The 27,894-nt window shown below is 42.4% G+C and overlaps 1 protein-coding gene across 3 annotated transcripts in view; it reads left to right on the top strand.

The window, feature by feature from the left end:
• batf3 (basic leucine zipper transcription factor, ATF-like 3) overlaps positions 1 to 25,040 on the top strand; it is a 28,515-nt gene extending 3,475 nt beyond the window's left edge. For 2 of the 3 annotated variants that reach the window (XM_068044993.1, XM_068044990.1), the window contains 2 exons: positions 5,230 to 5,265; positions 19,464 to 25,040. In XM_068044993.1, the coding sequence (XP_067901094.1) occupies positions 5,230 to 5,265; positions 19,464 to 19,676 (249 nt within the window). In that variant the 3' untranslated portion in view covers positions 19,677 to 25,040. The remainder of the gene's footprint in view (positions 1 to 5,229; positions 5,266 to 19,463) is intronic. The other variant, XM_068044991.1, reaches the window with a different exon arrangement.
• The last annotated feature ends 2,854 nt before the right edge of the window (positions 25,041 to 27,894 follow it).

Here is a 27,894-nt window from a genome sequence, read left to right as displayed (position 1 = left end):
TGCCTTAGAGGGAGTGCAATGAAGGTTCACTAGACTTGATTACTGGGATGAGGGGATTGTCCTATGAGGCAAGATTGTGTAGATTAGGTTTATATTCTCTGGAGTTTAGAAGAATGAGAGGTCATCTCATTGAAACATATAAAATTCTTAAGGGTAGATGTCGGGAGGATGTTTTCCCTAGCTGGGGAGTCTAGAACTAGGGGTTCCAGTTTCAGAATAAGGCGTCGACCATTTAGGACTGAGATGAGGAGAAATTATTTCCTTCAAAGGGTTGCTAACCTTTGGAATTCTTTACCACAGAGATCTGTTGATGCTCAGTAGTTGAGAATATTCAAGTCAGAGATCAACAGATTTTTGGATACGAAGGGAATCAAGGGATATGGAGATTATGTGGGAAGATTTAGCTGAGGTAGAAGAACAGCCATGATTTTATTGATTGGCGGAAGTTGCTCGAGGGGCAGAATGGTCAACTTCTGCTCCTATTTCTTATTTTCTTATGTTCTTATCCTCAAAACCTATTGTGTTGATGGCGACTGTGAAGCTGACATAGCCCCTAGTTTAGCCTCACCCACAATTGGAAACATCTCTATGTCTGCACTATCAAACCCTTTCATAATTTAAAAAACTTCTATCAGATCACCCTTCAGCCTTCTCTTTTCTGCAGAAAAGAGCCTCACCTTTTTCAGTCTTCCCTGATGTTATGAACACTCAGTCCTTGTCAATCTAAGGAAGAGTAGACTGTAATTCAGTGCAGGATGGATTCACTAGTTAGATCACACTTATGAGGCAGTTCTGGTCTTAACGCTTACTACTACTACTAAATTCTCATCCGTCAGCAACAATCTGCTTACTTAGTTTTCTGCTACTTATTCGTTCCTCGCTATTACATACCAGCTGAATGAAACTGCTTTTAATGTTTACTTAATTAAATGTTTGATTATTCAACAAATAAGGCCTCATTTCAGCTAATTAATTTTTCCTTCTGGACTAGTGATGTTTTGAATATTGACACCTAAAAAGGTGTGACATGACAGGTCTAAAACTTCTAATTATGCTCAAGGATCTCCTGTTACTTTACCTATGGAAAGTCAGGAAAAAATACATTTCCCTCAGAGTGGGTACAGGCATGGGAATCTCCAGCTTCGGAAACTCCATGTAGTAATTTTTTTTTATTCGTTCATAGAATGTGGGCATCACTGGCAAGACCAGCATTTATTGTCCATCCTTAATTGCCCTTGAGGTGGTGGTGGTGAGCTGCCTTCTTGAACTGCTGCAGCCCATGTGGTGTAGGTACCACCATGTTGTTAGAGAGGGAGTTCCAGGATTTTGACCCAGCAACAGTGAAGAAATGGTGATATATTTCTAACTCAGGATGATGTGTGGCTTGGGGGTAACTTACTGGTGGTGATGTTCCCATTCATCTGCTGCCCTTGTCCTTCTAGGTGTAGAGATCACGGATTTGGAAGATGCTGTCAAAGGAGCCTTGGCAAGTTGCTGCAGTGCATTTTGTGGATGGTACACACTGCTGCCACTGTGTACAGGGAGTGAATGTTCAAGGTGGTGGATGGGGTGCCGATCAAGCGGGCGCTTTGTTCTGGATGGTGTCGAGTTTCTTGGGTGTTTTTGAAATTGCACGGATCCAGGCAACTAGGGAGTATTCCATCACAATCCTGACTTGTGCCTTGTAGATGATGGACAGGCTTTGGGGAGTCAGGAGGTGGGTTATTTGCCACAGAATTCCAGGCTCTGACCTGCTCATGTAGCCACAGTATTTTTGTGGCTGGCCCAGTAAAGTTTCTGGTTGGTGGTAACACCAAGTATGTTGATGGTGGGGGATTCAGAGATGGTAATACCATGGAATGTCAAGGGGAGGTAGTTAGATTCTCTTTTGTTGGAGATTGTCATTGTCTGGCACTTGTGTGGCATGAATTGTATAACTGTAGGTGTGACTGTGCCACAGAATTATGGTGCCCAAATAATGAATGTGTAGCATATGTAGCAAGTCGAACACATCATGGATAGATTCATGAAAAGCGTTAAAGAGCAAAGAAATAAACTGTTATCCATAACAATTAATGCAGTTCATGATTGGCTAACTTCACAATATGACTTAATTGTTATCGCACTGATTGAAGTCCAGGCGTGGAACAGTAATGTAGAATTAGAGGATAAGATGATACAAATCAAAAATTATGATAACTTCATTGGTCTGGATTTTAAAAGAATGAACTAGGTGAACATAATGTTGTCTCCTTCTTTATGACGTATATAGGATTTATTTATTTATTGCAATTGCATTTACATAGACTGTCATAAATGAGAACAGAAAGTGCCAGAAATACTCAGCAGGGGTCTGGCAACATCTTTGTAGAGAGAAACCGAGTTAACGTTTCAGGTCTGTGACCATTCATCAGACTGGATTAGTCCATGTTAGTCTCGGTGTGCTAACCATACAATAGATGAGTGAAGAACATTGAGCAAGTCCATTAGGGAACTGGGCAACTCCTGCATCTGTGGCCTACATCTTCTAACTGGCCACAGCAATAAAGGGGGAGTCACAAAAGCCCCACTTACAGCCACCTGCAGCATCCCTGATCATTCCATATCTATCTGAAGTAGTTAAGCTTTACCCACAGAATGCATTGAAGGCATCTGAACTATTGGATTTGTTACTGAATAAGAACATAAGAAATAGGAGCAGGAGTAGGCCATTTGGCCCCTCGAGCCTGCTCTGCCATTCAATAAGATCATGACTGATCTGATTGTGGCCTGAACTCCATTTTCCTGCCTGCCTCCCATAACCCTTGACTCCCTTGTGAATCAAAAATCTGTAACTCAGCCTTGAATATATTCAGTGACCCAACTTCCACTGCTCGCTGGGGAAGAGATTTCCAAACACTAACGACCCTCTGAGAGAAGAAATTCCTCTTCATCTCTGTCTTAAATGGGAGACTGCTTAATTTGAAACTGTGCCTCCTAGTTCTAGATTCCCCCACGAGGGAAAACATCCTCTCAGCATCTACTCTGTTAAGCCCCCTCAGAATCCTGTATGTTTCAATAAGATCACCTCTCAATCTTCTAAACTCCAATGAGTATAGCTCCAACCTGCTCAACCTTTCCTCATAAGACAAACCCCTCATTCCAAGAATCAGCCTAGTGAACCTTCTCTGAACTGATTCCAACGCAAGTATGTCCCTCCTTTAATAAGGAGCCCAAAACTGTACACAGTACTCTAGGTGCGGTTGCACTAATCCCCTGTACAGTTGTAGCAAGACTTCCCTAGTTTTATACTTCATCTGCTTTGCAATAAAGGCCTACATTCCATTTGCCTTCCTAATTACTTGTGTACTTGCATGCTGACTTTTTGCAATTCATGTATAAGGACACCCAGGTACCGCAGCATTCTGCAGTGTCTCTCTATTTAAATAATATTCCGCATTAGCTATGTTTGAAGCTTGTACTTACCATCTAGTACACCACCTAGAGATGACCTCTAGGTTCCTTAGAGGAATTGTTCAAAGGGATGCCATGAGCTAAGGCAGTGGCTCTGTGAGTTAAACACATCTTTAAGCAATGGGAGATGTGGCATGTCCTGCACCTTGAGGAACCGATTCTGCAAGACAACCTGCTACCTAATGACAAAAGGAATAATGTTGGACAGCACCAGCTAGGTTGGTTGGTTGGCCTTATAATACTCATTATATGCATGGTCTATTCAGCTGAGAAGAACTGATTGACACCAGGGAACAATATTCCACGCATTAGCTCCTGTAGTTGAACCAGCTATTTTGCTGATATTTGTTTTTTGTCTTTATTTTCAGCAAGATCTTGAAAGATCAAGGTACCATCCAGTGTAGGTTTGTACTCCATGGAGCCACTGCCACTCCCCCAGTGGTGGCAGGAGGGTGGGAATGGGCGGAGACACTGGGGTGCCTCAGCAATCCTAGCAATTGTGTTGGAGGGCACAATACTGGACTGCTGTGACACCCTTCAAGCTCCTCTGAATGCTGGTATCTGCAGTTGTGATGGCAGCATGGCAGCAAGCTGAGCTTGCATGAAAACAGTCTGAGCTTGCGTGTCAACAAGCTCACTGCAGCACACAGACGTTGGATGGCTTCTGCTTTTGCTGCAATGGAAGCTGAGATATCAGCCATCAGATGCTGCATCATGGATGGGGCTGCAAGTGTTCTCATGGAGCTGGCCACCTCTTCCATGCTGGAGAGTCAGGGCTCCGAGCTCTTGTGCCAAGTTGGTGCTGGACTCCTCCATGCTCCTTGACGTTTGCCCTAGGCTTTCCAGCAATTTTATTTAAATTAAATGTATTCATTCACTAGATGTGTGCATTGCTACTAAGGCAAACATTTATTGCCCATCCCTAATTGCTGTTGAGAAGATAATGATGGCAACTGAGGACAGTTACGAGTCAACCACATTCCTGTTGGTCTGAAGTCGAATATAGACTCAGTAAGGATGACAGGTATCCTTCCCTAAAGGACATTATGAGCCAGTTGTGTTTTAATGGATGGCAGGTTGTGACTAGTGGTGTCCCACAAGCATCTGTATTGGGTTTCAACGATTCACTGTATTCATTAATGACTTAGATGATACGAACATACATGCGAACATACGAATTAGGAGCAGGAGTTGGCCACTTGGCCCATTGAGCCTGCTCCACCATTCAACATGATCATGGCTGATCTGATTGTAACCTCAACTCCACATTCCCGCCTATCCCCGATAACCTTTCATTCCCTTGCTTATCAAATAATGGGATAGAAAGCCACATATCCAAATTTGCTGATGACACATTTGTATTTGTAAGCAGTGTAGATGGAAGCTTAAAATTATAAAGATACATTGATAGATTAAGTGAATGGGAAAATAAATCTAAGGTTTTCCTCCTCACTATTTACGACAACACGAATTTTCGTGTCATCTGCGAACTTACAGATCATACCTCCTATGGTATGATACAACCAAAAACCAGGCTAAATATAGAAGGTTCAGAGGGGAAGAGTAAAAGCAAATAGAAGAAGGAAAGAGAGAGTATGAAAAGAGACTGGCAGCTAATATAAAAGGGAATCCAAAATCCTTTATGGGCATATTAATAGTAAAAGGGTGGTAAAAGGAGGATTGAGGCCAATTAGGGACCAAAAAGGGAATTTATGCATGGAGGCAGGGGGCATGGCTGAGCTATTAAATTAATACTTTGCATCTGTCTTTACCAAGGAAGAAGATACTGCACAGGTCAAGGTGAAGGAGGAGGTAATTCAAACACTTAAAGGATTTAAAATTGATAAGGATGAGGTATTGGATAGGCTTTCTGTACTTAAAGTTGATAAAACACTAGGACTGGATGAGATGCATCCAAATTTACTGATGGAAATGAGAGTGGAAATTGCAGAAGCACTGGCCATAATTTTCCAGTCTTCCTTAGATTTAGGGGTGGTATTGGAGGACTGGAGAATTGCAAATTTTATTTATTTATTTAGAGATACAGCACTGTAACAGGCCCTTCGGCCCACCGAGTCTGTGCCGACCAACAGCCACCCATTTATACTAACCCTTCAGTAATCCCATATTCCCTACCACCTACCTACACTAGGGGCAATTTACAACGGCCAATTTACCTATCACCTGCAAGTCTTTGGCTGTGGGAGGAAACCAGAGCACCCGACGAAAACCCACACCGTCACAGGGAGAACTTCCAAACTCCGCACAGGCAGTACCCAGAATCGAACCCGGGTCCTTGGAGCTGTGAGGCTGCGCCACTGTGCCGCCCCAAATGTGACACCCTTGTTCAAAAAAGGGTGTAAAGATAAGCCCAGCAACTACCAGGCCAGTCAGTTTAACCTTGGTGGTGGGGAAACTTCTAGAAATGATAATTCGGAACAAAATTAATAGTCATTTGAGCAAATGCGGGTTAATTAGCAAAAGCCAGCACAGATTTGTGAAGGGAAAATCGTGTTTAACTGAATTACTGGAGTTTTTTGATGAGGTAACAGGAAGGTTGATGAGGGTAATGCTGTTGATGTGGTCTATTTGAATTTCCAAAAAGCATTTGATAAAGTGCCGCACAACATACCTGTGAGCAAAATTATAGCTCATGGAATAAAAGGGATAGTAGTAACATGGATATGAAATTGGCTGAGTGATAGGAAGCAGAGAGTAGTGGTTAATGGATGTGTTTCGGACTGGAGGAAGGTTTGTAGTGGAGTTCCACAAGGGTTAGTGTTCGGACCCTTGCTGTCCCTGGTATATATTAATGACCTAGATCTTGGTGCACAGGGCACAATTTCAAAATTTGCAGATGATATGAAACTTGGAAACATTGTTAACTGCGAGGAGAATAGTGTAGAACTTCAAAAGGACATAGGTTGATGGAATGGGTGGAAAAGTGGCAGATGAAATTTAATGCAGAGAAGTTTTTTTATTATTGTTTCATGGGATGTGGGTGTTGCTGGCAAGGTCAGCATTCGTTGCCCATCCCTGATTGCCCTTGAGAAGGTGGTGGTGAGCTGCCTTCTTGAACCGCTGCAATCCATCTGGTGCAGGTGCAGCCACAGTACTGTTGTGGAGGGAGTTCCAGGATTTTGATTGAGCGATAGTGAAGGAAGGGCGATATATTTCCTAGTCAGGATGGTGTGTGACTTGGAGGGAAACTTGCAGGTGGTAGTGTTCCCATGCATCTGCTACCCTTGTCATTCTAGCTGGAAGAGGATTTGGAAGGTGCTTTCGAAGGAGGCATAGTGAGTTGCTGCAGTGCATCTGTAGATGGTACACATTGCTGCCACTGTGCATCGGCGGTGGAGGGAGTGAGTATTTAAGGTGGTGGATAGGGTGCCAATCAAGTGGGCAGCTTTGTCCTGGGTGGTGTTGAGCTTCCTGAGTGTTGTTTGCGCCACACTCATCCAGGCAAGTGGAGTGTATTCCATCACACTCCTGACTTGTGCCTTGTAGATGGTGGACAGGCTTTGGGGAGTCAGGAGGTGGGTTACTCGCCACAGAATTCCCAGCCTCTGACCTGTTCTTTTAGCCCCACCATTTATGTGGCTGCTCCAGTTCAGTTTCTGGTCAATGGTAACTCCCAGGATATTGATAGTGGGGGATTCAGCGATGGTAATGCCGTTGAATGTCAAGGGGAGATGGTTAGATTCTCTCTTGTTGGAGATGGTCATTGCCTGGCACTTGTGTGGCATGAATGTTACTTGCTAAATATCAGCCCAAGCCTGGATATTGTCCAGGTCTTGCTGCATCTGGACACAGACTGCTTCAGTATCTGAGGAGTCACGAATGGTGCTGAACATTGTGCAATCATCAGCAAACATCCCCACTTCTGACCTTATGATAGAGGGAAAGTCATTGATGAAGCAGCTGAAGATGGTTGGGCCTAGGACACTACCCTGAGGAAATCCTGAAGCAATGTCCTGGGGCTGAGGTGATTGGGCTCCAACAACCACACCATCTTCCTTTGTGCTAGGTATGACTCCAACCAGCGGAGAGTTTTCCCCTAGATTCCCATTGACTTCAGTTTAACTAGGGCTCCTTGATGTCATACTCGGTCAAGTGCTGCCTTGATATCCAGGGCAATCACTCTCACCTCACCTTTTGAGTTCAGTTCTTTTGCTCATGTTTGAACCAAGGCTGTATTGAGTTCAGGAGCTGAGTGGTCTTTCGGAACCCAAACTGAGCATCTGTGAGCAAGTAATTGCTGTTTAAGTGGCACTTGATAGCACTGTCTATCACTTTGCTGATAGTCGAGAGTAGACTGATGGGGCAGTAATTGGCCGGGTTGGATTTGTCCTGCTTTTTTGTGGATAGACATACCTGGGCAATTTTCCACATTGCAGGGTAGATGCCAGTGTTGTAACTATACTAGAACAGTTTGGCTGGGGTGCGGCTAGTTCTGCAGCACTAGTCATTAATAGGGATATAGCGTGCAAAAACGAGGAAGTAATGTTAAACTTACGTAGAACACTAGTTCGGCATCAACTTGAGTATTGTGTCCAGTTCTGGGCACCACACTTTAGGAAAGATGTGAAGGCATTAGAGAGAGTGCAGAAAAGGTTCACGAGAATGATTCCCGGGATGAGGAATTTCAGTTATGTGGATTGATTGGAGAAGTTGGGACTGTTGGAGCAGAGAAGGTTGAGAGGAAATTTGAAAGATGTGTTCAAAATCACAAGGGGTCTGAACAAAGTAGATAGGGAAAGCTGTTCTCATTGGTGGAGGGATCGAGAACAAGAGCAAAAGAGGCAATGGCAACATAAGGAAAATCTTTTTCAGGTAGCGAGTGGTTAAGGTCTGGAATGCAATGCCTGAGAATGTGATGGAGGCAGGTTCAATCGAGGCATTTAAGAGGGAATTGGATTGTTATCTGAAAAGGAAGAATGTGCAGGGCGACGGGGAGAAGGTGGGGGAGTGGCGCTAGATAAACTGCTCTTTCAGAGAGCCAGCACAGATGCAATGGGCCGAATGGCCTCCAATTGTGCTGTAACAATTCTGTGATTCTGTGACTATTTCTGCTAGTTGGGGAGTCTAGGACTGGGGCATAGTCTAAGAATTAGAGCTGGATCTTTCAGGAGTGAAATTCGGAAACACTTCTTCACTCAAAGGATGGTAGAAGTTTGGAACTCTCTTCTGCAAACAGCAATTGATGCTGGATCAATTGTTAATTTTAAAACTGAGATGAATAGATTTTTGTTAGTCCAAGTTATTCAGAGATATGGGCAAAGAGATGTGGAGTTAGGTCATAGATCAGCCATGATCACCATGTATTCTATTTCTCGAAGGGCTAAATGGCCTGCTCCTGTTCCTATGTTTCTAAAACGATATCTGGCAGTCACCATTACCGATACTATTTTTTTTATTTCAAGGTTATTTAATTAATTGAATTTAAATTCTCTAACTGCAATGGTGGGATTTGATCTCACATCTCTGGAATATTAGTCCAGGCCTCTGGATTGCTAGTTCAGTAATATAACTACGATGCTACTGTATCCAAAGGTCATGGACCAAGCATTTTAGCATACCAATCAGCCTCCTTCTGTAGGCCGCCCCATCGAACTTCTCATCTGAATCCTCTGCAGCAGAACACGTGTGCGACCTCGTCCTCTGGCAAGCCGGCACCTGCGTTACCCTTGTCCCCTGCCCTAGCTGTAGCCCACTTGTCCCAGTGTCTCACCACGTGCAGATCCCTCTTCTAAGCTATCCTCTAAAGTGCAAGCATTGTCAGTATCTGAGCTGATGGCTGCAAGTGTGAGAGTGAGTGGCAGTGCTTCTTCTTCATCACTATCTTTCTGCTCCTCCACCTCTTTCTCTTCCATCACTGCCCGGCCAGGTTGCAGTTCTTGGGTGTCTGAAAGGAAAAAAGCACAAAGGTAGGGTTATGGTAAGGGGATGCGGGGAAAGGAAGAGGTGCATGCTTACACCATCTGCAGCTTGTAAATCAGAAGAGACTGTGAGATGAGGGGGAAGTGGCATGTCAGGAGGAAAAATATGCTTGAGCATACAGTTATTTTCAAAATGGTTTTAGCCCTGCTGCTGGCCACGGCCTTATTCATGGCCTCTGCAATGGTGGCGAACATCGTCTCCTTCATCGGGTTGAGGACATGCAGCCATGCCTGTCCTCTGCCAGGTTGGTGCTGCTGCCTCTGGGCATGCGTCACTTTGTCCAGCAAGAGAGATGGAAGTGTGGTGCAATGTGGTTGGGTGATGTGGCTGTCATGGTTGAATAGCTGGCAGTGTCTGCAAGCTGTGAGATGTGGGTCTCAGGCTTGCAGCAGTGTTAAATGTGTAAGGGTGGGGTGACGGTATGAGTTATGTATGAGTTGTAGTTGATAGCGATCATTGGCGGGCGAGTGATGGAGTATGGCGCATTGAGCTATGTGTGAGGCTGGTGGTGAAGTTGGTGCGATTTGACATTTGAAGATGAATTCACTGACCTTGGCCATTCCTGTGAGGTGATTGAACTTCTTGTGGCACTGCATCCATGTCCTCGGGGCTAGACTCCTGACATCGACTACGGCGATCTGCTCCCACTGCCTTCACAGAGTTTGTCTGGATGGCCTCCTGGCCCCCTACAGACAGAAAACTTCTCTCCTCCTCTCCACCTCATTCACCAAGGCATCCAGTGAAGCACCAGAAAACCTTGGAACACGCTTTCTGCCCTGTTGCCTCATAATTCAGAGTTCTTCATGCTCACACTGTCTTCTGCAATCAAGTCAAGACTTGCTCCAGCCAGCATGCACCACCCCTTTAAGAGTTGTGGGCTGGATTTAAATAGTGCAGGCTAGCTTTATGTGGTGCTCGCATCACACAAACGTAAGCCCCCTGCTGAGGCATGCAGGCACTCAGCAGTACATTTAGTGCTGGCTGCATGGCATTATCAGGTTAATTACACGTTGTGATACCTGCAGTGGTTTTCAGGCCTTGTCCAACATCGTGACCTGTCTTTCTTGCTGTTATATCTATTCACCTCTCAGTTGTTCGGGAAGTATGGTGGACAAGTACTAATCCATACAGCCAGAAGTTTTCTTGTTCAATCCTTGGTTTCTACTGACTTAGATGATCGAGTCGAGGTGGCGGAATGGACACTACATTTGGCCTCAGCAGCTACGTTCTTTTCTTTCTCTCTTGAGTACAACATTTTTTTTTACCTGTCTTGATTTGATTAATTCAAGACTCTTAATAGGCCTCTGTGGGTTATTTTTTGATATACCATGAAGTAACATGGGTCATATCACACATGAATGAACAAAATTCACTGACTCACTGGTGGGTATTTTTCAGTAAAGTACTAAGTCACATTGCATATCTTCCTTATTGCAGACAATTTTATTATTTTATTTAGATTAGTTTTAATAACAATTGGTTTACTCTGCAAGGATGTGGACCTGTGGAAAACTGCTGTATGCTCTTGGTCAGTTGCACAGTGCGGTTACAGGGTGTTGGTTTTTGCACAAGGTTAGCTAGTTGCTGGCAAGGGGGCAGCTGAGGTTTCTCAGGGCGGTTGGGTGGGTGCTGTGGCTGACACCCACCCCCTGTCCACCAATGCTGCATTTTGTGGTCTGCTGAAGCAGGCAGGCTCCCAAGTTGTGCCCCTAGCGGCATGGGCCGCTGCTGCCCACCACATATTCTAACGCAGATAACCAATGGGTAAGATCCCAGAGTAACTAACTGGTCCACATGTTTTCAGCTCCTTGTACATTTTTCTTCTTTGAAGTTGGGAAGCCACATAAAATATATATTTTTAGTATATTAATAGGGGCATCTAGGTGTAAAATTTGGTTTTAAATCCAGTTCAAAAATATTTCTCTGACATTAATATGGGTGCTAAATGAAATGAGTGGACAGATTCAACTCCTTACCAAAGGCAAATCAGCAGCACAAAACTTTGTTGTTGTGAATAAATTATGAAAACTTAGACTGTAACATAGATGCTGCAGATAATAGAAGTAGTACTGGTTTAGTACTAAGTGCTCTTCTGGTTTTGAGATCCCTGTTGGTATATTAGTGATTGACTTTGACATGCGGGGAAAATTTTCTCTGAGTGCATGCTTGCAGCAGGAAATCACACCCATTGCAGTGTTGCCTGTGGTTTTCCCCACCACCAGAGACTATGTAATCTAATTGTGAATGTTCATTATTACTGGCATCCCTCAATTAGAAAGTGAAGCTTTTCAGGGAAATAATGTTAACCTTCCAATAGAAACACAAATTAACAAATTATAGTTCTCTAGTTTGTGCTGTGGAAAACAACTGTTCGACAATGATGATTTCTTAACTAGTAATCCCTGGTAGCTCGCGGTAGCCTGTAATAAAAGGCTGTACAGAGTGCGTCTATTCTGTGCTCTGGTTTAAAAAGAAATTTAATAAATATCAGAAGCACTAAAGTGGCAAGACTACAGAACAGTGAGTTTAGCACTTGCACTGGGTCAATCTCATAGGATTTTCTGAAGTTGACCTCATTAACTGTTCCTAGTAAACATAAGAACATAAGAAATGGGAGTGGAGTAGGCCATTTGGCCCTTTGAGCCTGTTTCACCATTCAATAATATCATGACTGATCTCCTAACTCAACTATACTTTCCTGTACTATCCCCATAAACCTTGATTCCCTTAGTATGCAACAATATGTTGATTTCTGACTTGTATATACTCAACGACTGAGCATGAACAGCCTTATGAGGGTAGTGAATTCCAAAGATTCACAACCCTTTGAATGAAGAAATTTCTCCTCATCTCAGTCCTCAATGGCCAACTCCTTATTCTGAGTCTCTGATCCCTCGTTCTAGATTTCCCAGCCAGGGGTAACATCCTGCATCTACCCTGTCAAGCCCCTGAAGAATTTATGTATTTCAATGAGATCACCTCTCATTCTTCTAAACTCTAGGGAACTCAGGCCTAGCATACTCAATCTGTCCTCATAGAACAATCTCCTCATCCAGGAAATTAGTCTAGTGAACCTTTGTTGCACTCCCTTTAAGGCAAGTATATCATTTCTCAGGTAAGGAGACCAAAACTGTGGTGTGGTCTCACTGAGTCTCTATATAATAGTAGCATGAGATCTTTACTCTTATACTCCAATCCTTTTGTAATAAAGGATAACATACCATTTGCTTTCCATATTGTTGTATGTTAACTTTCTGTGATTCGTGTACAAGGACACCCAGTTCCCTCTGAATATCAACATTTCTCAGTCTCTCACCATTTAAAAATATTCTGCTTTTCTATTTTTCCTTCCAAAGTCGATAACTTCACACTTTTCCACATTATATTCCATCTGCCGTGTTCTTGCCCACTCACTTAACCTGTCTATATCCCTTTGCAGCCTCTTTGTGGCCTCCTCACTTTCCCACCTACCTGTATCATCAGCAAACTTGAATACATTACACTTGGTCCCCTCATCTAAGTCATTGATAATAGATGGTAAATAGCTGAGTTCTAAGCACTGATCCTTGCGCTACCCCACTAGTTACAGCCTGCCAACCCAAAAATGGCCTTTTTATTTCTACTCTGTTTTCTGCCTGTTAGCCAGTCCTCAATCCATGCTAATATATTACCCCCAATCCCATGAGCCCTAATTGTGTGTAATAACCTCTTGTGTGGCAGCTTATCAAATGCTTTTTTGAAAATCCAAGAACACTACTTCCACTGGTTCCCCCTTATCTAATTCCAACCTCAAAAAACTCCAACAGCTTTCTCAAACACAATTTCCCATTCATAAATCTGTGTTGATTCTGCCTAATCATATTATGATTTTCTAAGTGCTCTGTTACCACTTCCCTAATAATTAGTTCTAGCATTTTCCCAACTACTGATGTCAGGCTAACTGGCCTTTAGTTCGTTGTTTTCTCTCTCCCTTTTTATAGTGGGGTTACATTTGCTATCTTCCAATCCATGGGGACTGTACTAGAATCTAGGGAATTCTGGAACATCAATATCAATGCATCCACTATCTCTTCAGGAATCTCTTTTAAAACCCAAGGATGCAGGCCAACAGGTCCAGGGGATTTGTCAACTTTTGATCCCATTAATTTCTCCAGTACTTTTTTTTTACTAATACTAATTTCTTTAAGTGCCTAATTCACACCAGACCTTTGGTTCCCCACTATTTCCAGAATGTTTTTGGTGCCTTCTTCTGTGACGAAAGATACCAAGTATTTATTTAATGTATCTACCATTTCTTTATTCTTCGTTATAATTTCTCCTGTCTCTGCTTCTGAGGGACCCATGTTAACTTCCACTATCCTCTATTTTTACATACCTATAGAACGTCTCTTGCTCTCATATTCTCTTTTCTCTTTATTCATTTTTTGGTGGAGAACAGGCCCAGATAGGGATAGCTATCAGCATATTGGGAGGAATGGGGACAGAATGGGGGACAAGCAATAATGTCCAGCTACAGATTCTCCGCCCTTGGAACTACTTGTTGTTGGTACATGGAGAAGGAATTACGGCTGTAGAAGGAGAGCACTTTTATTTCTGGTGGAGCTTGGGAGGTGCTGATAGAAGAAATATACTTCCAAATAACACAATAAAGAGGAATCCCCACTGAAGTTCCCATTTTAAAAAGTTGTAACGACTGAGACGGGAGAACTGCACTGTTTTTCTAGTTCACTTCTCCACAGGTCACAACATATATTTAAATTTTTTCCCACTTACCGATACGGTCAATCATAGACTCTATTTTTATCCCAGAATAAAATACACCAATCAAGTTTCTTTAATAAACAATCAAATTATCAGTTTATTATAAAACAAGATATAAGCAGTAATGAAGCAAAGCATTAACACACAGATTGAAATATAAAAGTTCCCTTTTTACCTTAGCACCACACACACACACACACACACACACACACACACACACACACACACACACACACACACACACACACACACACACACACTAACCAAAAAAAAGATTTACTCTTTAGAAAGCTATTACAAAAAAAAAAGACAAAAATAATACTTTGGCCAATTCTATGGAATTGTTTTCAGTTTTAAAACCCAAGTCCTCAAAAAAATTTCACAAAATAATGGAATCACATAATAAAGTGCAGCAACTAAGGCTGAATTTTACAAGGGGTGATGGAACCCCAATGTCAGGGTAACAAGCAGTTCCCAAACCTGCACTTGCCGGGCAGCGGAATCTGCTTGGCAATTTTACCACAGACAGCCTCCTGATTGGCTGCTTGTGGGCCCACCTTCCATTTAAGGATGGTGGATGGGCTCCTGAGTCTGCCAGCCCAATCAAAGGGCTGGCAGCTCTGAAGCCTCAGCAGCGCCACCCAGAGAAGTGGATGCTGCTGAGGAATGCAGGAGTCCTGGGGCCTACAGCAGGTAATTAAAAAGAAAATCATGGGGCCCAATGTTGCAGGGGAAACCCCTCTGGGGAAATCGTTGAGGCTGTGGGGGCTGCCTGCCCTGCCCGCAGCTCCTCTTTGATCCATAGAACGTTCCCCCCCACCCCCCCGGCTGCCACTGGGAGGCTGCCGCCATTTAACTGGCAGCCTCCCCATGCGATTGGAGGGTTTGGCCTACCATCACCAAAATGCTGACGGCACAGTAATTGTCTCTAATTGTGCCTTTAATTATGGAAATTGGTTGCCTGCCTCTTTGGAGCAGGCAGCCTCTCCACTTCCAGTCCCACCACTGGTAAAACGCCCCAAAGATAGGACCTCATCAGGGTGGCTCCCTGTGATTTTTCCAGCCCCCGCATCCCAGCTTGCCTCTTGGGGGCAGGTAAAATCCTGGCCTAAAACTCTGCCAGTCAAACACTTGCTCAAAAGCCTAAAAAAAAGATAAATGTGAACACAGAAAATAACTTCCAATACAAAGTTACAAAGATGCTATTTGTTTCGGATCCCTCTGAAAACACAGAATGATCCACCTTTAAGTCTTGCCTTCCTGTCAGTCCAGAATGTGCCCGGCTCCTTGTACATGTTTTATACGGATGAATGCAGCACGTTCCCAGGGAACATCATCAGGAATTGTGCCAATCTGATTCACTCCGCGTGATATTAAGAAATGGCTGCAGGCACTGGATACTGCAAAGGCTATGTGCCCTGACAACATTCTTGCAATTGTACTGAAGATCTGTGCTCTAGAACTAGCCGCACCCCTAGCCAAGCTGTTTCAGTACAGCTACAACAATGGCATTTACCCGGCAATGTGGAAAATTGCCCAGGTCTGTCCAGTGCGCAAAAAGCAGGATAAATCCAACCTGGCCATATTAGCCTACTCCTGATAGAAACATAGAAAATAGGAGCAGGGGTAGGCCATTTGGCCCTTCGAGCCCGCTCTGCCATTCATTATGATCATGGCTGATCATCCAACCTTGCTCCCGCTTTCACCCCATATCCTTTGATCCCTTTAAACCCAAGAGCTATATCTAACTCCTTTTGAAAACATATAATGTTTTGGCCTCAATTGTTTTCTGTGGTAGCGAATTCCACAGGCTCACCACTCTCTGGGTGAAGAAATTTCTCCTCATCTCAGTCCTGAATGGTATACCCCGTATCCTTAGACTATGACCCCTGGTTCTGGACACCCCCACCATCAGGAACATCCTTCCTGCATCTACCCTGTCAAATCCTGTTAGAATATTATAGGTTTCTGTGAGATTCCCCTCACTCTTCTGAACTCCAGTGAATATAATCCTAACCGACTCAATCTCTCCTCATACGTTAGTCCCGCCATCCCAGGAATCAGTCTGGTAAACCTTCGCTGCACTCCCTCTATAGCAAGAACATCCTTCCTCAGATAAGGAGACCAAAACTGCACACAATATTCCAGGTGTGGCCTCACCAAGGCCCTGTATAATTTCAGCAAGACATCTCTGCTCCTGTATTCGAATCCTCTCGCTATGAAGGCCGTCATACCATTTGCCTTTTTTACTGTCTGTTGGACCTGCATGCTTACTTTCAGCAACTGGTGTACGAGAATACCCAGGTCTCGTTGCATATTCCCCTCTCTCAGTTTAAAGCCATTCAGATAATAATCTGCCTTCCTGTTTTTGCTACCAAAATGGATAACCTCACATTTATCCACATTATACTGCATCTGCTATGCATTTGCCCACTCACTCAACTTGTCCAAATCACCGATCATCAGCAAAGTGATGGAAGGGGTCATCGACAGTGCTATCAAGCGGCACTTGCTCAACAATAACCTGCTCACTGACGCTCAATTTGGGTTCCGCCAGGGCCACTCAGCGTCTGACCTTATTATAGTCATGGTCCAAATATCGACAAAAGAGCTGAACTCAAGAGGTGAGATGAGAGTGACTGCCCTTGACATCAAGGCAGCATTTGACTGAGTATAGCATCAAGGAGCCCTAGTAAAACTTGAGTCAATGGGAATTGGGGGAAAACTCTCTGCTGGTTAGAGTCATACCTAACACAAAGGAAGATGGTTGTGGCTGTTGGAGGTCAATCATATCAGCACCAGAACATCACTGCAGGAGTACCTCATGGTAGTGTCCTAGGCCCAACCATCTTCAGCTACTTCATCAGTGACCTTCCCTCCATCTGATGGAAAACTCTCCACTTACCTGGATGGGTGCAGCTCCAACAATATTCTAGAAGCTCTGCATCATCCAGGACAAAGCAGCCCGCTTGATTGGCACCCCATCCACCACCTTCAACATTCACTTGTTCCACCACTGATGCACAGTGGCAGCAGTGTGTACCACATACAAGATGCACTGCAGCAACTCACCAAGGCTCCTTCAACATCACCTTCCAAACCCGCGACCTCTACCACCTAAAAGGACAAGCGCAGCAGATGCATGGGAACACCACCACAAGCAAGTTCCCCTCCAGGCCACACACCATCTGAACTGGAACTATATCGTTGTTCCTTCACTGTCGGCTGAGCCAAAATCCTGGAACTCCCTTCCTAACAGCACTGTTGGTGTATCTACACCCCAAGCACTTTAGTGATTCAAGAAGGCAGCTCATCACCATCTTCTTAAGGGCAATAAATGCAGGCCTAGCCAGCGATGCCCACATCCCATGAATGAATTTTAAAAAACATACTAATATGCATGCATTACATTAGGGTTCTATTTTAAAATTAAGCTCTTGCCTGTTCTTGTTGAAGGCTCCATGGTCTCCTAAAGAGAAGTTGACAAGACTGATCTGCATGGGATTTTTCTTCACCTAGAGACTTGAGCACATATTCCAGACTGATGGTCCAGTGAAATATTGAGGGAGTGCTGCACTGTCAGAGATGCCATCTTTTTGAAGAGATACTCAACCAAGGCCCCATCTGCCCTCTCAGGTGGATGCAAAAGAACCCATGGCATTATTTGAAGAAGAGCAGGGGAGTTTTCCTGGTGCCTTGGCCATTATTTATCCCTCAACCAACATGTAAAAGACAGATTGTTTAGAGTTTCCTACATTACAACTGTGACTAACAAAGTAATTAATTGGCTGTAAAGCATTTGGGGACTTGCTAAGGTCATGAAAGGTGCTATATAAATGTAAGTTCTTTTTGTACTGGGTTTGATTCAATAACGATAATGTCATTTCTTGGTATAGATTGTTGCAGTTAAGAGGCTTCTGTTATACTCATCTTATACTTCTACAGAACATGTTAAATTGGGCTGGTGGGGGTGGGTAACCTTATTAAGGGTTTCACTTCTGCACCTCTTTCCTGCTAGCCAGAACGTAGGCGGTGGACAGAGAATAGGTCAGGGAAGCTTAGTAAGGAGAGAAAATCCATAATATTCTGTCATCATATGATACGTTCATATTTTCAAAAATTGTGTATCATTATTACCTAATCTGCAAGAAAGTAATGATACACTTAGGGGCTAGAGTCATTTAAATGGAGTCATTTATGGCACAGAAGGAGGCCATTCGGCTAAGTGGCTGAATATCCATGGACCCCAATCCTGGCAGTTAAGCCAGGATCGCGTGCACTGAATCTCTCCAGCGCTGACCCTGCTGGAGTTTGCGGGTCCATGAAAGGGCACATTATTAACATGTGCTTGTGGGCACCTATCATGCTGTGTATATCTGCCTGCTCTATGTTGCTAGAAACTGTCTGTCAGTTATCTGGGGGTGAGGGCGGTGGGTTGGTGTGGGAGTTGGGGTGGGGGCTCTAGGGCACAATCCTGAAATCTCATTTGCAGCCCCCATTAAAGGGGCCAATAGTAATCTAACTTATGTTTTTTTTAAAAACCTCCATCTTCCGGAGTCCAGGTTGTTTCCCTGCCCAGTTCATTTCTGCCCTTCTGGAGGGAGATATGCATCATATGACCTGACATTCTGGCTTCTAATCTTATGCCAGGTCTCTAATGGGTTAGGGAAGCTGGAATCCTCAGCGTTAGTAATTCTGGCTCTGCTTCTTCCAATATCCAGGTCCTGGCATTTTCTAAGCCATTCCAAAAGGACTTCCACCAGAGTTACAGTGGGGGTCAGAAATGCCGAGGAAATTTGACTCTGAGCAAACCAGTTGGCCTGTTTATAAATGTGGATTCAAAAAGTCTGACTCAGAAATTGGAGAAAGTTTCTGTCCTGCGAAACTGCTTATTCCACTATTTTTATCTGTTCCCCTTTTAAACTATGCGGTCCACTCCCCCCCCGCCCCCCACCCCGCTGCCTATTGTTATCTTTCTCCATGTTTCTTCTTTCTTCTGCCTAGGTGAAACTTTGATTAACTGCAGTTTAATATGCTTCTTCTAATTTCTGTCTCCTTCCCTGATTTTCATCAAATATTGCACATGTTTAGCAGTTCACTTATAAAACTCATGCACTGAAGGCAAGTGAGTTTGAATCACAGCCCAATACGGACTTTGAACCCAAAGTCCTCTTGTTTGAGATTCCTGCATTGTTAGAGTTCTCGGGCAGCTTTGTTGAGCTGATTTTAATGATAAATATTCTTTCAGCTTATCCTATTTTTTAACAGTTTGAGTTCCCCTTATTTAAGACTTACTTTTTTTTCCACAGGAATATGAAAGGCTGGAACAGGAAAACACTGCGCTAAAAAGGGAAATCAGGAAACTTAGTGAAGAAGTGAAACATTTATCAGAAGCTTTAAAAGATCATGAACGCATATGCCCACTGATACACTGTGCCATGAACTTTGTCACAACGCCTAGGCCTCACCCTGATGTACTCGCCAGCTGTTTACCACGTGATGATCAAAGTGAAGTCTCATAGATGGCTTTAGAATTGAAATTTTAAAAATGTTTTATTTTATGGAAGGTTAGGGTACACTGTCAAATGTTTAAATGTGTTTGATTCTCTTTTGCAACCTAGAGTCCTGAGGGCATTATTTTTGAGAGGTTGGGCCATATTGTGACCTATATGATGCTGCTGTGGCCCAATGCACTATATGGCTATGTCTAAGGACACAGACTTTGCAAGTTTATTGTCCCGCCTGTGAATTCTGCTTAGCTTAAACTCTATCTATGGCACAGGAATGAATGTATTTTAAAGACACATAGACATTTTTATTTTGGATATTTTTCAGGGAATGGGAGTGTTATATTCCTCTCAAATCAAATGCAATAAGGTTTCTTGCATTCCAGCAGTCACACAGCTGAAACCCATTATAGTGTGACACAATGACTGCCACAGATCTTCATTTTAAACACACATATGAAAAGGCAAACCAAGAGGATATAATTAGTTGCACAGTAAAATAAGCCTTTTAGTGAAAAGATTAGAAAGTCAGCTTTTTGAGAGAAATCATTCTGAAAGTGTGTATTTATTTGGTAATCAGACCAAAAGCTTTGCATTTTCCCCCCTCATTAGCTACATGGACACTGTTATAACTATTGAATCCAGCATGTAAAGCTGCATTATAGTGTTCATTCTGCAATGGAAAACAGCAAAACTGACCAAATAACAGATACATTTTTGTGGCCACTTGCACTAGAGTCCTAAACTCTCAGGGAGTTTCATTTCCTCTAAAACATGAAGAAAACAAGCCATTAAGGTCTTACACTAAATGAAGTGAAGTAATGACACATAACTGTCTCCATAGAAAAAAGAATTATTCTACTTTTATCCCTTCAGGAATGTAAATAAGGAAAATCATTTGATAACTCCTCTGAGTGGAGCTACATCTGTGAGAAATAAATTGTTCCTTCAGATTGAGTGCGGCTTACCTTATGATCTGAATGCCACATTGGTTTACAGCTTAAACCCATCATCAATGAAAGCATGTGGCCCTGATGTCACGGCTGTCCTGTCATGTCACAGCTCTGTACTGTGACCTCATGTAATAAATTACCAGGATCCTGTAAATACTTATAGGGGACTACCGTTCAAAGACCTAATATTCATCTAAAATTTCTCTCTGCTATTTAATAAAAATGGGTTAAGACATCCACTAACATTGAAATGCGTGGAAATACATTTGAATGCATGAAGTGTTCATACGTTGGAATTTCAGGGCCTAAATGTTTAGCAGTGCCATATTATGTAACCTGTTATGTTATGTTCCTTGATATCACTTAATGGTTCAATCTTTGAACATTGTTGTTGTGTATCTCAAGTCTTGAATTTCAATGCCTGTTTAAGATTCCTTTAATTACTGCTGTTCTTTTGTGCCTTTTTCCACATAATAACCCCACATGACTTCCTATTAGTTAAAGGGCAGATAAATCATTATATATGGCTCAATGGTTTCCAATGATAATGTTAGTGAGTGCTTAACTGATATGTGATGCAGCTGGTTAAAGAGAATCAGACAAGCTCAAATTTCCTTCTCTTTTTCTTTTACCCCCAACTCAAAAAAGACATCCAGTCACTCACCGATAATCACAGAGATCTTGCAAATTAAGCAATGTTGAAACTTGTCACACATGACTATTGAATGTTTGAGAGCAACATACTAAAGTCCAAAACAAGAATCTTAAACTTAAAGCCAATTACATAGGTATGAGGGGAGAGCTGGCTAAGATTTGTTGGGTAAATAAACTAAAAGGTATGGCAGTAAATAAACAGTAAATAAACTTAAAGAAATTATTTAAAATGTTCTACAGAAATCAATTCCATTAAAAAACAAAAACTCAACAAGAAAGATCCATCGGTGGCTCATTTGGAATGTTAAGGATAGTATTGGATTAAAAGAAGAGGCTTATAATATTGCAAAAAATAGTAGTAAGCCTGAGGATTGGGAGAGTTTTAGAAATCAGCAAGGGGGAACCAAAAAGTTGATAAAATGGGAAAAATAGAATGAATAAATTTGCCAGGAATATTAAAAAAAGGATTGTAAGAGCTTTTATAAGTATACAAAAAGGATAAGAGTAGCTGAAGTAAACATCGGTCCCTTAGAGGCCCAGGAGGAAATATCATGGGGAATATGGAAATGATAGAGAAGTTGAACAAATATTTTGTTTCAGTCTTCACTGTAGAAAACTCAAATTACATACCTGAAATAGAGGATAATCAAGGTGTAATAAGAGTGAGGAACTTAAAATAATTAATAGCATAAAAAAGTTAGAGAAACTTAAGGCACTGAAAGCCAACAAACTCCCAAGACCTGATGGCCTGCATTCTAGGGTTCTAAAAGAGCTACCTACAGTGATAGTGGATACACTGGTTATAATTTTCCAAAATTCCTCAGATTCTAGAATGGTCCCAGCTGATTGGAAGTTAGTAAATTTAACACTGCTGTTCAAAAAATGAAGGAGATAGAAAACAGAGAACTACAGGCCAATTAGTTTGACATCAGTCATCAGGAAAATGGTGTAATCTATTAAGAAAGTCTTAACAATGCACTTAGAAAATCATGGTATGATCAGACAGAGTCAACATGGTTTTACAAAAGGGATATAGTGTTCCACAAATTTATTAGAGCTATTTGAGCATATAACTAGAAGGGTAGATAAAGGGGAGCCAAAAGATACAATATATTTGGATTTCCAAAAGGCATTTGATAAGGTGCCACACAAAAGATTAATACGTAAGTTAAGGGCTCATGGAGTTGGAGGTAATACATTAGCATGGATGGCGGATTAGTTAATGAACAGGAAGCAGAGAGTAGGAATAAAAGGCACATTTTCAAGTTGGCAGGCTGATAACTAGTGGAATGCCGCAAGGATCAGTGCTCAGGCCTCAACTATTTACAATCTATATTAATGACTTAGATGAAGAGACCAAGAGTAATGTATCCAAGTTTGCTGACGATACAAAGGTAGTTGGGAATGTAAGCTGTGAAGAGGACATAAAGAGGCTGCAAAGTGATATAGACAGGTTAAGTGAGTGGGCAACAAGGTGGCAGATGGAGTATAATGTACGGAAGTGTGACATGATTCACTTTGGTCATAAGAATAGAAAAGCAGAATATTTTTTAAAAGGGGCGAAACTTGTAAATGTTGATGTTCAGAGAGACGGGTGTGCTCGTATGAGATACAGAAAGTTAGCATGCAGGTACAACAAGCAATTAGGAAGGCAAATGACATTTTGGCCATTATTGCAAGGGGATTGGAGTATAAGAATAAGGAAGTCTTGCTACAATTGTACAGGGCTTTGGTAAGACCACACCTGGAGTATTGTGTGCAATTTTAGTCTCCATATCTAAGGAAGGATATACAGCAAAGGTTCACTAGATGAGAGGATTGACCTATGATGATAGGCTGAGAAAATTGGACCTCTACTCTCCAGAATTTGGAGAAATGGGAGGTGATCTCATTGAAGCATCCAAGATTCTGAAGCGGCTTGATGGGATAGTTACTGAGAAGTTCTTTCCCCTGGCTGGGGAATCTAGAATGTGGGGCACAGCCTCTGGACAAATGTAGATCATTTAGGACTGAGATGAGGAGACATTTCTTCACTCAGAGGGTTGTGAATCTTTGGAATTCAGAGTTTTGTGGATGCACCATCATTGCATATATGCAAGGTTGGTTAGATAGATTTTTGATGTCTCAGCAAATCAAGGGATATGGGTAGCAGGTGGGAAAATGGAGTTGAGGCAGAAGTTCAGCCCTGATCATTTGAATGGTACAGCAAGTTCAAGGGGTCATATTGTCTCCTCTTGCTACTATTTCTTATATTCTTATGAAAAAGAAGTTTCTCTGACAAATGTAGCAAAGGATATTTTTGTTTCTATATAATTCGTACCATAACCAGGAAATTTGAGGGAAGAAATCAATTTATCCCACCTTTGATAGTGCATGTATGTGTATACATACACACTAAGTTTACTTCAAAAAGTTATCCTACCAAGTATAAGTATTTTTCTTATCTCCACATCTAAATAAAACTCTCAAATTAAACACTAGTCATGATGCCCACAATAAAATATGATCCAATTCATTGGTAATCTTATTTTTGTCATTATGTGTTTATTTTATACAAAACACATTCATCAGTATACCTTGGCTTTGAGCAATACCTTGACCATATTTGTCTACAAATTAGTGGTTACCGGAGTGCCAGCCATTTAGTCCTAAGAATCCCAGTCCATTTCAGTTTGCTCTACTTTCTGTAATTATAGTATTCCAGACAATTTGGGACCAGTATAAGTCATGTCCAAAAGGGTAAGAACTGTTGTTAATCTTGCCTGAATGGTAATGTGCTAACAGCACTCAAAATCGCTGTGTTAACTCATTTCCATGATTATTCATAGTGTTAATTGCTGACTCAGACTGGTATAAAGTTGTGGCTTATATGGACTTTCAGAGAGTCACCTAAGAGACTCATGACAGGATCAGAACATGTTGAGTAAGGGACAAGTAGCAGAATGGATTGAAAGATGATCATAAAACAGAGGGTAGAACTTAAGGGAAGTTTCTCGGAGTGGCAGCAAGTGGGAAGTATTCCAATGCTCTTCTAGTTGGACTCCTACTTTCCACCTTCTGTAAACTTGAACTCATCCAAAACTCTGCTGCCTGTATCCCAACCCAAACCAAGTCCCGTTCACCCATCATCCCTGTACACATAGATCTACATCAGTCCAACAGAGCCTCGATTCTTAAATTCTCACGCTTGTTTTCAAATCCCTCCATGGCCTCACCTCTCCCTATCGCTAACCTCCTCCAGCCCCACAACCCTCTGAGATATCTACGCTCTGCCAATTCTGGCCTCTTTTGCATCTCCGTTTTTAATCATTCCACCATTGACAACCATGCCTTTTGTTGCCTAGGCCCTAAACTTTGGAATTCAATTCCTAAACCTCTCCACCCCTCCTTTAAGACACTCCTTAAAACTTACCTCTTTGACCAACCTTTTGGTCATCTGTCCTAATATCTCCTCGTACTCGGTGTCAAATTTTGTTTGATAATGCTCCTGTGAAGCACCTTGAGACATTTTAGTATGCTGAAGGTTCTACAGAAATGCAAGCAGTTGTTGTTATAAACGATTTGAACTCAGAAATTGGAGTTATGTGTCTAGAAATTCATTCACACTGGCCTGCAGATGCAAAATCAATGCAGGGAACAATCCCTGCATTGGAACAGGTAGGCCCCAGGTACACCCGAAATTTGGCCTCAGACCTTATTAACATCAGACAAATGCTGGCTACCCCCAGGCAACTCATCAGTGAAGATCTCAGGTTCTTTTGGGACATGGCAACGGCCCACAGTTATTTCTTAAGGCGGTGGGTGGGAAGTCCTCTGGAGGTGGGGTGGGTGACCCGGGAGAAGTTAATAAGGCAACTAGGAGTAGGGTCAGGATGGGAAGGGGGGCGGGGGCGGTTGATTGGCAGAAGCAGAGGCCAGCATTTATGGTTTTAATGTGGAGCTGGTCGGAACAGTCCTGATTGTCCCTTTGAAGACCGCTCATTATACCGCATGTAAAGCTGGCTTTCCTGAACGCAACCAGCCTGCCATTTACTACATTCAGGAAAACCCTGTTTGCACAGGGGGCCTGAATCAGATGTTAAGCCCCTTATTTGCATAGGCAAAGGGCCTAACCCCTGGTTCAGATGCAAGCCCCGGACTCCTATTTTCTTGCCTATGCCAATATGGTGGATGTCACAATTCCAACTCACAATGAACGTGTGCCTCCTGCCTGCCATATTGGAAGCTTTAGCACCACTTGGCACTTGAAAGACCGGCACAGCCACAGAGGCAAATTGTAGGTATATCTAATAAGCCGAAGGATTTCACCAAGTTACAGGAAGACATACACAGACTTGCAGAATGGACGGATAAATGGCACATGAAATTCAATGTTATGAAATATGAGGTGATTCATTTTGGCAAAAGAAAAAGGTCAATTATTCCATGGAGAATAAGAAACTAAATTGAGTAAAGAAGCAAAGACTTCTGGGAATGAGAATCATGCATCATTAAAAGTGGTAACAGAAGTTGGTAAGGCCAATGAGAGTGCAAAATAAAGTTCTAGGGTCCATTTCCAGAGGAATAGAATATAAAATCTGAAAGGTAATGTTAAGTTTATATTGAACAATACGAGTGCAGTTTTGGTATCCATATTACAAAAAGGATATTGAAGGTGCAGCAAAGTGTTACAAGGATGTTGTCAGAATTGAGAGGATGCAACTAACAGGAAAAATTGAGAAAGCTGGAGCTCTTTTCGCTGGAAAAGAAGAGATTTAGGAGAAGACCCGTTTGAGGTCTTTAAAATTATGAAGATGTTCAATGGGGTAGCTGTGGAGAAACTGTTTTAACTTGTTACTGAGTCTAGAACAAGGGGACAACATTTAAGATAGTCACTATTGGATCAAATAGATAATTTAGGAGGTGTTTCTTTACACAGAGGGTAGTGAGAACATGGAATATTTGAAGTACATGTCATTGATGCATTTAATGGGAAGCTTGATGCACACCTAAGGGAGAAAGGAATAGATGTTATGTGGGAAAAGTGGAAAGAGGTAATTTTAGTGGGAGAAGATTCTGCTGAGTATAAAAACTGGAATAGTATGAGCATTAGGTTAAATGGCTGTTCCTGTTCCTGTCCCAATGCTATAGATTCTACACAATTCTATGTAAAGAACACACCGGTGGAGGGAGAGAAAAATTGTGGCCTTGATTTTTGCCCTCTCACCCAGATAGTATGATGCTTTTGAGGTGTTAAGATTAGGCCAAGTAGTCTTACCAGCCTGAATGCCATTCCTGCCTGGCACCATCTAACCTTCGCCAACTTTCCAGTCAGATGAGGCCCCTGCTTCAGGCAGGTAGGGACCACAACGCGATCTTAACATCGAGTCAGGTATGGAACCTGACAGCAAACCTTGGCGGCAGGAGTGGATTGACCATAAGGGGCCAAGGTAAATTTTTGAATGTGATTTTAAGAATTCCTTCTGGTGTAGGAAGAGAGGGAGAGCTCCCCCCAGATGTCACAAGGAGTCCTTGGGCCTCCCCAGTTGTTGTCTTGCCTCTCCCTCTGTGCACTGGCATCAGCTGCCAAAGCCCTTGTGCCTGAGGTTATGCTGAGGTCCGTTGCTTTGGGTCCCTAGCGTCCTAAAGCCCCTGTGTCAATTTCCCACTTCTGCCTCCTGACCCTGACATTATTCCTGCTGGTTTTGGATGGAATAGTGCTGGAATATTTAGAAGAGGCCTGGGACTTAAAATAGCCCTGAAATGTGTTTCTCCAGTCAAATGAGCTGCCTGCACTGAGGCCAGAGAATCAATTTCTTGCAGTCTTCCACCTTCGAGGGTGGGGATCACTTGGTGCCTGAAAACTGGACTAAACTAATTTCTAGGCCATTGCATCTTATAAGAGAATATTGGATAAATATTTAAAGAAGTGAAAGACACAAGGCTATCAGGAGAGAGTGGTTGGCCAAATCAGGTTTGGATGTCTCTAGAGAAGAGCCAACACAGATACAATGGGCTGAATGGCCTCATTCTGAAATGTAAATTTCTATTTTATGTAGGTAGCAGATTAGGAAATGGAACAATAATGAAGGGAAAATAATCCCCATGTACAAATTTAAGGCTGCAGCTGAACAGTACTGTCATTGGCTGTATCAACTCTACGGTGCTTGTTAGTAGCAGATGTCCTTACAGCTGATGGCAGAGCTCTGTATCTGGCTCTCTGCTGGCCCAGAACCTGTGAAGACAATTTGCACAGGTATTTCCAAGTAGGTGCAACAATTTGTCTACAATAGTCTGAAGATTTACTTTTGCTGTCTTTAACAAAATTTGCTTTATTCAGTATTTGAAGCTGTTTTATGTAATACATATTTCAGTCACGCAACCAGCAACTACAATTGTCAGAAAGTTATAAATTCTGTGACTTTTTATAATAATCTTTTGTGCCCACAGCATTATACCATAGGCCTAGATTTGTCCTTCACAATAAATCAGTTTGTTTATATGGCTTTGTTCAATAATCTGTTGTATTTTTACACACACTTTGATTACTTTCCTAAAGACCCCTTAGACATTGAATAACCTAGCAAAGATAATAAAAACAGAAAGTGCCGGAAATACTCAGCAGGTCAGGCAGCGTCTGTGGAGAG

Source organism: Heterodontus francisci, chromosome 13 (assembly GCF_036365525.1).
Source record: "Heterodontus francisci isolate sHetFra1 chromosome 13, sHetFra1.hap1, whole genome shotgun sequence".
Taxonomy (NCBI): Eukaryota; Metazoa; Chordata; class Chondrichthyes; order Heterodontiformes; family Heterodontidae; genus Heterodontus; species Heterodontus francisci.
Note: the sequence above shows the minus strand (reverse complement) of the source record. Positions and strands in the feature narration are given on the sequence as shown.